The 13,292-nt window shown below is 34.1% G+C and overlaps 1 protein-coding gene across 2 annotated transcripts; it reads right to left on the reverse strand.

Annotated features, from left to right (window-relative positions):
• Positions 1–1,653: 1,653 nt before the first annotated feature.
• Positions 1,654–4,198, reverse strand: LOC133296135 (cytokinin riboside 5'-monophosphate phosphoribohydrolase LOG8-like). Of its 2 annotated transcripts, none has more exons than XM_061495082.1 (7): positions 4,031–4,198; positions 3,673–3,770; positions 3,504–3,534; positions 2,969–3,068; positions 2,690–2,757; positions 2,462–2,605; positions 1,654–1,873 (listed from the first exon to the last, which is right to left on the reverse strand). In XM_061495082.1, exons 1-7 carry the CDS (start codon positions 4,142–4,144, stop codon positions 1,784–1,786), a joined length of 645 nt encoding a protein of 214 aa, XP_061351066.1. In that variant the 5' UTR covers positions 4,145–4,198; the 3' UTR covers positions 1,654–1,783. The 2 variants fall into 2 exon arrangements, with proteins under 2 accessions (XP_061351066.1, XP_061351065.1); XM_061495081.1 differs by having other exon boundaries at positions 2,690–2,760.
• Positions 4,199–13,292: the final 9,094 nt, after the last annotated feature.

Genomic DNA, 13,292 nt, shown 5'->3' on the forward strand with positions numbered 1-13,292 from the left:
GCGCAAAGCCAGCCCACGTGGGTGCCGAGGCTGCGAAGTGTGGTGGAATGTTACGATCTTATTTGCAAGGTATGAGACTTGAAGTCTCACATTGGTTGTATGAACAACAATGTGGGATTTATAAGGTATTTCTACCTTTTGAGCTAGCTTTTGGGGTGGTGTATCCCAAGGTTTTTATCAAAATGCTTGCCATGTCTTTCCATTTCGTTGTACTTTTTCCCTTTAAGGGTGTGCATGACAACATCCCCGAAATCAATTCTTTTTTAATTTCTGTTCCCGGGAACAGAAATGGATAGGAAACTCGTTTGGTAAAATCGGTTTATTTTTTTGTTCCCGGGATGAACCGGTTTAATTTTTGTGCTGAGGAACAGAAAAAAGAATCAGAAAATTTTTGTTTTTTTGTTCCCGGGCACAAAATGAAAAACACTTATCTCTCTCAATCACTCTCCACCTCTACCATCATCACCACCGCCACCATCATCCCGACATGACTGTCGCCACCATCGTCGCCGCCGTCATCGTACCACTAGTGTCGTCGTCACCACCCCTCACCACCACGATGCCACCGCCACCATTACCACCACCTCCACTATCACTACCACCATGCCACCATTACCACCACTTCCACTATCACTACCACCATGCCACCGTCACCACTACCATAACTACCACCGCTGCCGCCACCACCACCACCACCACTATCATCGTCACCGTCACCACCACCATTACTGCCATCAACCACCACCACCACCATTGCAACCACTGCCGTCACCGCCACCATCACCATCACACGCCACTGCCACCACCCCCATCGCCACCACTGCCACCCCCCCATCGCCACTACTACCATCACCACCACTGTCACCAACCACCCCTACCATTGCCGCAGCCATTACCATCACCACCGCCACCGTCGTCGCCGCCGCCACCAACCACCATCACCACCATTACACCACCATCACCACCATTACACCACCCCCGCCACTATCATCACCACGCCATCGCCACCACCATTGTCACCTATCACCACCGCCGCAGGCACTGCCACCACCACCACCATGATGCCTTCACAACCACCACCACCATCATGCCACTGCTACCATTGTTGCCGCCACCAACCACCATTGTCATAGCCACTGTCGTCACCTCCACCATCACCATCCCCACCACTACCGCCGCCGCCGCCATCATTACCACCGCCATTGTCGCAGCCACTGCTGTTACAGCCACCACCACTATCTTCACCACGTCACTGCCACCACCACTACCGTATCGCCGCCGCCACCATGCCACTCGTCGCCACCACCACCACAACCACACCATATGGAAAGGAAAGTGATGATCCAAAAAAATTTTATATTTAATAGGAATTATTTTTTATTATATTATTTGTTGTGTTATCAAACACAATTCTCATTCTCAGAATAAAAATATAACATGTTATCAAACACATTTTTTTTCTCAGAAACTGTTCTAAGGCATAGAATAGAAAAAAATTGTTTCTTTTCAGAAACAGTGCTAGAGAATAGAATAGTTGTCATGCACACCCTAAATAGTATTAAGTAACAACCAAATAAGACTATTTTACAATGACTTTCAGATTGACTACTAAGTGAAATGATGCAAAACAGCAATGCACATTAACTAGCACTTCATAAAATCAATGCACAGTAACGAACAACATTATGGCCCCATCTGCAGAGACTCTTGTATACATTTTAAGTGATGAAGAATCACATCAGAAAACAATATTTGGAAAAACCTTCCACCAATCAAAGTTTCATTATACATTTTCTTGTCCTGGATAATCACCTAATTGCTTCGTCTTCCAGCTCTCATGAGGGGCCACATGTTCATGGGAAGGAGAGTATTGCTGCAAAAAGGTGAATTCAGCATTTAGAGTTTTAATTAACACAGTAACAGAATACTTTAAACACTTTTTTTATTCAAAATAGGAAAAGAAAAAAAGAAAAGAAACACAGCTCTTCGAACTCATTTTAATGTATAAGCATTTTTTAAGAGTTTGAAAATTGGAATATCCTATTAGCCTACATATACCATTCAGGTTTACAAGTACAGAAAAACAGCAAACTCATATTTGACACCTATCACATAGCAAATTTCCTTAAAGGAGGTAAATATAAGATAAAACATGAGCTCCAAGTCTATTCTCATCTCATGAGATCAAGTAAGAAATCATGGAAAGATTCTTATGTCCAAGATGTATTTTAGGCATTGAGTGCCAACCCTTTAACTGATCAGTTCACTGCATCCTTAGCAGGACCCTTACAACGATTTACCAACAAGCACATATGTTCAATTAATTTTATTTTTATTATTATTATTATGAGTTTAGTAAAGCAATCTATCATTCATCAATTCACTATTAGAATGCAATTTTGCAGGTAGATATTTTCTAAAGTTTCCTATCAAATGTTAAGATAAAAATGGGGAGTCAAACCTCCATCTTCATCATAAGTTCTTTGGCAGAAGAAGCTGAGACAACTATATTCCGAGCGCCAGGCTTAATAAAGCCTTCTTCAACACCATTGTCAAATAACGCAAGTAAATAGTTATAGTAGCCATCAACATTCAGCAGACCAACCTGTGCAGGATTATATTGAGTTAATATATGATTATAATAGTATACCAAGGATTTTTTTGCTACAAAGTAAAAACATCAGGTTACCGGTTTTTTATGAATTCCAAGTTGGGCCCAAGTTATCATCTCCATCAGCTCTTCCATAGTTCCATATCCTCCTAATTATAAGGAAAGGAGGGAAGGTATTAGAAAGAAAGTAATCAGTCAATATTATACATTCAGTACAGAAATCCGGTACACCAAAAATCAAATCAAATTTCAGTATATAAAAGAGCATCTTTACTCTTTAGTAGCATTCACATGTAATAAGACATAACTATGATCAATTATTTTTAAAACTATTTGGAGAGCTGTTCAGGTAACTACCCGGGAGAGCAATAAATGCATCAGCTTCTTGAGCCATTGCAGCTTTACGCTCATGCATATCTGAAACAATTCTTACTTCACCAACTGCTTCACCAGATATCTGTAGAAATAGCCCAATTACAACTCATTAACAATTAAAGATCATATTTTCTACATAGAAAGCAGACTATACATTCTTTCCATGACAAAGGGATTACTATCACAAAGGACCCAGCAAATTTTCTCCCAAACCAGTCATTATAAGAAGTGAAGTGCCAATAAAATGGCACATGCTGGCTGAACATGTTGTTGCTATGCAAAACTCATTACACAACAACAACCAAAAAAAAATTCTTTTGACTCAAATTCAGATTAATTCTTGAGAAAGACTTAAACTTTTTATTGTCAAATCATAACAAAATAAATCCCAAGAATAAACTAATATCAAACGAGAACCAGTTCATTGCCAGTGATCAACAACTGCACCAGAAAGAAAAACAATTAAGGAGACAGGGATCATTAAAGGTAACAGTTACACAGGCAGTAGCACAAATACCTCAAGAGGCATAAGAGCTTTTGGAATAATCCTGTATATGTAGAGACAGGGGAATGAGGAAAAAAAGGAGAAAAAAAAGAAGAAAAAAAGAAGAAACAAATGGTGAGACAAAGTGATAAAACCAGTAACACAATGATAAACACAAGAAAGCATGCTCTTTTAGGCATACCCAAGGACATGGCAACCTCCATCATACATTCTCTGGGATATTAAGCCCATCAGCCCAACACTTCCTCCACCATACACCAAGTCTATGTTCCTCTTAACCTGTAATTAACGCCATAATATAAAAAAGCACAAAAACACAGATACGAACAATAATGAAAGTCAATGACTCTATGCATATATTAGACACTAAAAAACAAATTGCAATAAATGCATTTACAAAAAAGTTGTTAGTTATAAGATAAAAGGGCAAAAAAAAGACACATTCTCTGACAACTACGTACCCAAATGCCATTTATAGCAAAGACAAGTTTTTTACTACAGATTGAGGAATAGAATATGAGTATTGCAAAGAAACTGACCATTTCATTGGCTAATTCAATGGCAGCGTCACTGAAGACTTGTCGGTTGCCGGAGTTACTGCCGCAGAAGACACAGACCCTCTTGAACTTGCTTTTGGGTAAGCCTTGCTCCATTCAAAATCGTTGCTTTCTTTCTTTAGTGGTTTTTGACGTCGTTTTAAGGGAAATCCAACACCATAGGAACAACAAAGCAACACAAGCCACAAGAAAGAACAACCCTTTTATATATCATATCGGTACAATATTTATACCATCATCTTTTCTACTAGCCGCCCTCTAATTAGATTTGATGAAGAAAGAGAAAACAAAATAACTTTCAAAGGAATGGTAATTAGCGTGATAGTAAAAAAAAATGGTATTATGTATTCAACTCAACCTCATTATATGGAAAAATATGTCTTCTATTAAACGACGGGAGTTATTAATCTTATGTATTAAATGACGGGAGTTATTAATCTTATGTCACATGAGTATCTTATGTTGGTGAAACAAAATTGTGGAACCCACAATTTTAAAAAAATAAAAAAAGAAAAGAAAATATGAGCACAAGATTCCATGAGTGTGCAACATAAGACAATTATATTATGTGATATAAAAAACTACTTCCCTTAAATGATAGTCATTTTAATTAAAATTAATGTTTTTTATTTAAAATTTAAATTAAAAAAATCTTTCACTTTCTTCCTATCATTTTTATTAGAGTAAATACCATTTTAGTCCCTACCAAAAAATACGGTCCCCACTTTAGTCTCTTACAAAAAAATATTAGTCTCAAGGTTCCTCAGAAATTCAAAATGGACCCACTTAGTTGAAATCGTAGTCTCTCACAAATTCAAAAAAAGATCCACATTAGTCCCTAAAAATGACTAAAATAGGTCCATTTTGAATTTCATAGGGACCAGACGACTATTTTTTTTTTGTAAAGGACTAAAGTGGGGATCGTGTTTTTTGTTAGGGACCCAAAATGGTATTTACTCTTTCTATTATTGTATATCTATTTCTTTCATTTAAAATGGAATTATACTAAATACTAATCTCATTAGGCTTTTTGACCCTTTTAACTCTCATTAATTAATTAATAACAATTTTGTTCTTTATTCAAAACTATCCACCAATATGCCCCTCTTTAATCGATTAACTTGAATATTTAATCGATTAAATGATCAAAACAGACCAAAATGATTGACTCGAGATTTAATCGATTAAATCTCCCAACAGGCAATAAAGGTCAAATCTTTCTTCATAAACGAAAGCAGAGTCCATGCATATGAAGCAAATCAAATCAACAAGCATAGATAACCAAACAAACAAAGAAACCAACAAATTCACCTCTTGATAAACAAGGAAAACTCGTTGGATTCTGAGTTCTTAAGATTGAATCATTTTGTTTGGAAATGGTTTCATTTTGCTACAAAAGTGAGGATTTTGATTTTCGGGTTTCATCTTTGCTTGTGTTCTTGTTTTTTTGCTTTTTTGTTTTTCTTGATTTGTGGATTTTTGGGTTTGAGGAATTGGGTGTTGGTGGATCGAGAGAGCAATGGAGTCTAGAATTGCGTTTGAGAAATTAAGCTTGGTTTTCATGGATTGCAGATACGTGTTGACAAAAATTAGGCTTGCCGCAGACTGAACAATGCAGAAGATCTGCTCATCAATAGGTGAATTTGTTGGTTTGTTTGTTTGTTTGGTTAGCTTGTTGATTTGCTTCATATGCATAGAATCTGCTTTTGTTTATGGAAGAGATTTGACATTTGTTGTCTGTTGGGAGATTTAATCGATTAAATCTCGAGTCGGCCATTTTTGCATGTTTTGACCATTTAATCGATTAAATATTCAAGTTAATCGATTAAAGAGAGGCAGATTAGTAGATAGTTTTGAATAAAGGGCAAAATAGTTATTAATTAATTAATAAAGGGTAAAAATGTCAAAAAGCCAATCTCATTATATAAACAACCATTTATATATTATGGTAAAATCATTTCTCTAATCGCTTGACGTTCAGCAATGACAGATGTATGATTATAATTTCTCATATTTAATGTTTTTAGTCTTTGTATGGTTATAATTTCTCATATTTAATGATATCATATATATACATATATGGTAAATAATTGACTGTCTGATGTCAAGCGGTTAAAGAAATATAATTTTTGAGCAATGAAATGAAAGAACAAAATGTATTCCAACGACCAACAAAAACTTATATATTATGAACTATAAAGGAGAATCATATGCTCAATATCTTTCCCTATCTAAAATTTAAAATTGAATAATTTTATTATTATTATTAGGGAAAAGTGTTTATTCTTTTAAATAACACAATTTATATCCTTTCACTCTCACAAAGAGGTAGGACCCACACCTTTATTTTTTTTTGTCAACTCTCTCTTCCTTTATCTATCTCTTTCTCTCTCTTAAAATGACACAATTTTACATCATTTAAAATGACACACACTTGTTATCAAAAAAAAAAAAAATGACACACACTTTACCCTTATTATTATTTAGGGTTTAATATTTCTAGTGCCACATAATATGCAATTTAAAAATAATATTATCTTAGAATTTGGAGAAAAAATATAAGGTATTGTAAAAAATATTAAAAAATTTATACTACTAAACATGTGAATCAATTGGTCTCGATTTCAAATCTAGTATATAGCTGTGTTAAAAAATTGATGGGAAAAATTTTGTTGCCCCTTATGATTTTTTCCAACTAGATCGAATTAGTCGATAAATCGATGGAGAAATTTAATTTTTGATTACATGAGAAACACTTTATGTCTATTATTTAATGATATTAAATTAATTTTGAATGTAAAAACTAGAAAAATAAGATATATTATTATTTAATAAGTTAAGATTTATTTTGTCACTTTAATGAAATTAAATTACTTATAGCTGAAACTTAAAATGACTATAAACTTTTAAAATTAAAACATATTAAAAAGTACGATTATTTAATTCACGATACAATTGTATGAGAAGAATATGAATTTGGATGAAATTTTTTTTTATGTATGAGATGTGATATTTACTCTATTTATCCCCTCCCTAAAATTTTGAATTATTAAAATAGTATGCACTATTAAAATAGTATCCACTCAACCTCTTCCGGTCACCTTGTCTTCAGAGTACGGCTCGAAAGCTACCTCTCATTGGAATAGCGGATGCATTGAGTTTCACTACCGGATGAGACTAATCCCCCATTCGAGGACAGAGGCACGTCCTCTGGCCCCCAAAGATTTTTCAAGAATTTGCTTGAGACAGAGTTTGAACCCCTGATCCAAGCAAATCATTGGAAGCTTAGCTGCCAATTGACCTACCCTTGGGGGTTTACACTATAATTTTTCTACTACATTATCTATAATTTTTAATATTCACTCCATTAACAAACACTTATAGTGTATTTTATAAAATAGTATACACTATGTTATCAAAAAAAAAATAGTATACACTATAATTTTTCTACTACACGATTTTCTTAGTAAATTCCTTATACGTAACTTTGTTAATGGTCTTACTGATTAATGAATTTACTCCATTTTTGGTTTGAACCGTGTATTAACTTTTATCATAATTGAAATTAATCATGACCCATTGAAGATAGCAATGTTATTAAACTACGGGTCATCGACTTGATTGAGATACTGAGTTAATGGGTCATTCGTTTAATCAGTTGGTCACCGGTTCAACTAGTTAAATTAAATTTATATTAAATTTAAGATAAATATATTAAAAGATACATTTTAACCAACAATATAGTGTAACCTAGTGGTAAGTGCTATATTGTACATCCCCATGATATGGTTCGATTGCTATAGTGTAACGGGGGTTCATCACTAGTTCACCGGTTTGATACCAGTTCAATTGTGTAACCAATTCGTTGCTTGAACTGGACTGATTGATAGGCCAATTTTCAAGTTAACCAGTCAAATCGACTAGTGTGATCCGGTTTTAATAACAATGGAAGAGAGATTTCAATTGATCAAAGGCTAATGCAAGAATGGAAAGCTTAATTTGTACTTATATAAGAATAATAAGTCTCACACGATGGGAGTGTATTGGATTGAGATTTTAAATGATTTTAATGAATTATTTTTGGACAAAAAAATTCATTGGTATTCAATTAAGATTTTAAAGGATTAAAAAAAGTCACGTGATATTCGATTAGGATTTTGAAAAGTTATTTTAGAGTTCATCCACGTCTGGTGGTATTCAATCGAAATTTTAAACAAAGGAAAAATAATCTTATGGTATTCAAAAATCTGACGATTTTAATGGATTTTCTATTAGTGAGAATTTTGTGAGACTTTTTAGTGAGAAGTATAAATAGTTTATTTCTCTCACAATCTCACCCTAACCCCTGTGATTTCTTGAGATTTGGCATCATTGAGAAATGTAATTGAGAGGATATTTGACATTTTAAATCACGGTTCACAATTTTTAAGTGAGCACCTTCGTTTTCATTTAAAACACAAGCAGAGCTTGTGTTAGCATGTGTAGCACAACACAACTCTCTTTGCAAAGAATATCATTCAGATCAATTTCCAATTGAACTAATAGATGCATCTTCATCTTCAGTATCACCAGTTAACGAAGAAGATAATTTTCAACCCATTGGTCAAATCCAATAGAAGGAACGAGATGAAGCTAATGTGTGGATGGCTAGTATAGTGTATAGCTTTAGATATGTGGAGAGCTGCTGCTTAGTAGGACATCAAGTTACATCAAATTACTGATTGAGAAAATTATATTAGGTTTTACTTTTTATAATTAATATCATTGCATTTCTTTGTTATTTTTTTATTGACTCTTGTAATTTCGAATGTTTGTTAAAAATTCATATGGTTTTTTAAAATCTTATAAATCCATATTGTCCTTTCAAATCTTATAAATTCTATTAAAATCCTTTAAAATCCAATCTTATAAAATCTTGATTGAAAAAAAAAGTCTTTTAAAAAAGTCTTTAAAGTCACTATAATTTTAGATAATCTTTTAAAATCTATAAGATTTTTATCTCAAAATAATTTTTAAAATCCTAATCTAATACACCCTCCTTAATTTTATTATAAGTAAGTTTTATTTATAAATTTAATTTAATATATATTAAATTAGCATAAGATATGTTTTTTTATATTATAAAATATTACTTTTTCTTTAAAATATATGTTAGTTAGTTTAGATATCACTTGACCAAATAAAAAATCTAAATTATTTCATTATATTCTTATTAACGTTTAATTTTTTTAAAATTTATAACAAATAACCAACACCTTATAATTTAACGGTTGAATATTAACACAAACCACATTCTATATATAAAAAAAATATGGGACAAGATATACTTACCACCAAAAAAATTCACCACCTTTATAACCAACCTAATCACCGTCGATTTCCGTCAATCTAACGGTTATAATTTATTGGAAATTAATAAATACGACCAATAATTTTCAATAAATTATAACCGTTAGATTGACGGAAATCAATGGTAATTAGGTTAGTTGTAAATGTTGTAAATTTTTTTGGTGGTAAGTATATACTTCCCAAAAAATATTAAGTGTTGCAAGTGCATTTTTCCATATGAAAAAATATTAGGTCATTGTTTACATACCAAAAAAAAATAAAAATATTAGGACATTAATTTTTTAGTTTGGTCAATGAATTATTGTACGATACCAAACCAGTTTAAATAAAGTGGAGTCTAAATTTAGTACTCTTTCGTTATTGGGAAAGCTTTTGAATTTTCTCTGAAATGATATGAAATAAGGAGATATGATCATATCAAAGAGATAAAAAAATTCATTTTTTTTCTTTGGTAGGGCATTTTATTTTGGTTAAATGGTGCTTATATGCAATAATTAAATATAAGGGGTAATGAAAACAACTTTTCAATATACAATCCCATAAAAAAAATGATTCAGTAACTTTTCAATAGAGTCTCTGACGTTATCTGCTATTTGTTTTGTCAACCGTGAAAGGATCCACTACAGCGACTGTCATAGTTTTAGCTTTTGGAAGTAACTCAAAGTTGGCTTCTTTCCAAAAATGGAAGAGTTCAAAACTTCCACGGTTGTCTCAAGTTTGTTGATAGGGTTTACAACAGGTCAGACGATTTGTCGTTAACTCATTTTAGGTTTTTTGAGTCGGGCTTATTAATAAATCTAATTAACGAGATCATATTTTAACTCGTTCAAAACGTTTTTGAAATCTAATGGATTAATTTATGTTGGGTTTTCCTCCTTACACGCTACCAAGGCTCAATGTTGGTGTGTAAAGCTCAAGAAATTTGGGGTTTAAGAAATCATAATCTCCATTTTTTATATTCTAGAATCTTCCTTTTTCTCCTATATAAGGTTGTGTTATACGAGAGGCTAGGGTTAGAGACATTTTTTTGATTGCACTTCTAGGGAGAAACTTGAATATTAAATCTCCATAGGAAAATTTCAAAGAATACCACCATTGTAAATAAGGTTTGAGTATATCATCGTTATTGGTGAGGTTTGACATCTTGTATTCATTGTTTTCATAGTAGAAGTTTGATTCTGGACTAGTGTCGCTTGAGCTTTTACTTTTTCGCATTGAGGAAGGTTTTTCCATATTAAAATCTGATGTGTTCTTCTCTGTCTATCTCCTCTTTGTGTTTTTCGTTTTTGTGCTGCGTTGGCCGACTTGGAGATAAAGACTGATTTCTGATTCTCGACGTTTGATTTCCGCAAAGACTTATTAGCCGAGATTGAGGTAATCGAGTTTCCAACAATTTATTCAAATTAATATTAATGATATATTATTATTGTTGTATTAAATTTTTATTATATTATCTTCTTATTAATGTGAAGATTCTTATGCTGGCATCAAACCGAGTTCTTGCTTCTCTTAAACTGTAAGAACCCGCACCGTTAATTAAGAAAGTTAATTAATTAATTATGTGAAATTAGAAAATAATTCCATAATTGACCCTAATAATTATGAGGCTCTAATAATTATAGTAAGTGATTAAGGGCTTATGGCTTTGTGTGAAGCCTTAAGACGTAAAACGTAGAGGAAAGGCGTTGTCTTATGTTGTATGCTTGTAGTGCATGTTTATTAATATACTTTTGGTCCATAACAGATTGTGAATCTGCTGTATTTGGACTTTGAGCGGTGGACTTCTTGGCTTTTGGTGTTAGCTTGCAAGGTAAGCTTTCGTGTCCTCTGTAACACCCTGTATATATCCGGTAGTGTTATCATTACATCGTATTAAGCTACGCTTAAATAAAAAATGCGGAATATTCTTTTTCTTTTCAATTATGACGTCATTATCAATTACCAACTTGATTACTTAATCAATTTCATAAAATATCGCCTGAATGTAAATTGCAATAAGATATCTACTGAAATACCTCAATATAACATATAAAGTGAGTATCTAAGTCACGACATTACATTACGTAATCCGAACAATATCCTGATACATTAATACAACTCTAATAAAAGCAAGACCTAACAAGTCTACGTGCCATGGACAATCCCCATGCTCACCAAATCAATAGCGTCTCAACAAGATAATCCAAAATCATAACATGAAGCTAAAAGCATAAAAACAGCAAGCATATCCAGCATCCAACATGTCAGCATATAATGTCATCATTATCTAACTCAGCTCCGGCCTCCTGTCGCCTGAGGTCTCAACATTACCTGACCCTGAAATAAGCATTCCCCAAACATGGGGTGAGATCTCTAAACTAGAAATCTCAGTAAGACAAGGGGTCCTCAAGGATCTTCCACCCCAAGCTCACTTACATGTGCAATATAAGTTCTAAAAGCATTTATATCAATATCAGTTCTAAAACTATGCAGTGCAACAGATATTCATGCCATGTGTATTTATCACTATCTACTGGCCAGAGAAATGCAGGAATACGTCTATATCTACATGTAGTACAAGGAACACCGCTTGCACCTCACCCACAGCCTCACCATCTTTTATGTACCACATACTCAGGCTTACCGTATAGGTGGAACACCACATGCATATCATAAAAGCACTAGCATATAACAGCTCAACAGCATTTCCAAAACATCAAAAGCATGTAACACAGCATGCATATAACCATACCCCCATGGGACATGGTGGAACCACAACATGGCTAAACCGAGGACACGAAAGCTTACCTTGCAAGCTCACTATCCAATTCTAAGAGTCCTCACAGCTCAAGTCCAACACACAGCAGATCACAATCTGATTTAGGACCAGCAAGTATATCAACATACATAGCTCAAAAGCATTAACATAAAGACTATGTTCTCCTTTAACGATTTACGTCTTAAGGCTTCCAACAAAGCCACAAACCCTTAATCACAAGATTCTAACTTAGTTCATTAATTACAGAAGTTCAACTTCATCAATCTAGGGTCCACAAACCCCCAATAGACTACTGTACACACAGCACAACTACTGTTCTTCAAAATCCCAGAATATTCGGATATTCCTCGGGGCATATCCGGATATGCAATATCCGGATATCTCTCTGGCAATATCCGGATATCAATATCCGGATATTCACGAGCAAATATCCGAATATTTCGCGACAGAATGCAGTTTCTGCATTTTCGCAAAGATATCCTTCCAAGGTTGGGTTTTTACCGATTATAAACACTTAAACATGCATTTCTAGGTGTGTTTGACATTACCCAACGTTAAGTTATCATCTTTTAGCCTTTAGATACATCAAGGTTCCATTTTTAAGCATAAAACTCAAGTTAAAGTGTGATGATCATACCACAAGCCCAAAACAGAGGATGGAGATGCTTTGGAGCTCACCAACAGCCCCTCAACTACTGACCACACAGGGTGTGCGAAAATGGAAGACAAGCAAGGCTCTTCCTCACCAAAGGTGGCTCCTTGGACCTCAAAAATGAAGCACAAGGTTCACTCACTCCACCAACCCAAAGTCAGCCCCCAACACTCCCTCAAGCTGACCTCCTTACTCAGAAACAACACCACAAACCCCTTCCCAAAGGTGACTCTCCCTCACACAAGTGTTTAAGAGAAGCTTTCAAGGAAGAGAAAGCCTCAAAGCTCAAGAAATGGTGAAGAATGGGATGAAAAAGTGACACAATCAGACCAGCCACCAAAACCCACGAAGAAGAGGTAGTTTTCTAGGGCATTGTGTCCTTAGTAAGTGTATATATAGTCACTTAACAATTAAACACGAAGTATTAAATTTAATTTCTACGCTTAGCATTTTAATCCCAAACTTTGGATTCTTAACCTACTCAA

This window comes from Gastrolobium bilobum, unplaced genomic scaffold (assembly GCF_033153095.1).
Source record: "Gastrolobium bilobum isolate Gb01-03AN ecotype WA unplaced genomic scaffold, APGP_CSIRO_Gbil_v1 utg1896, whole genome shotgun sequence".
Classification (NCBI taxonomy): domain Eukaryota; kingdom Viridiplantae; phylum Streptophyta; class Magnoliopsida; order Fabales; family Fabaceae; genus Gastrolobium; species Gastrolobium bilobum.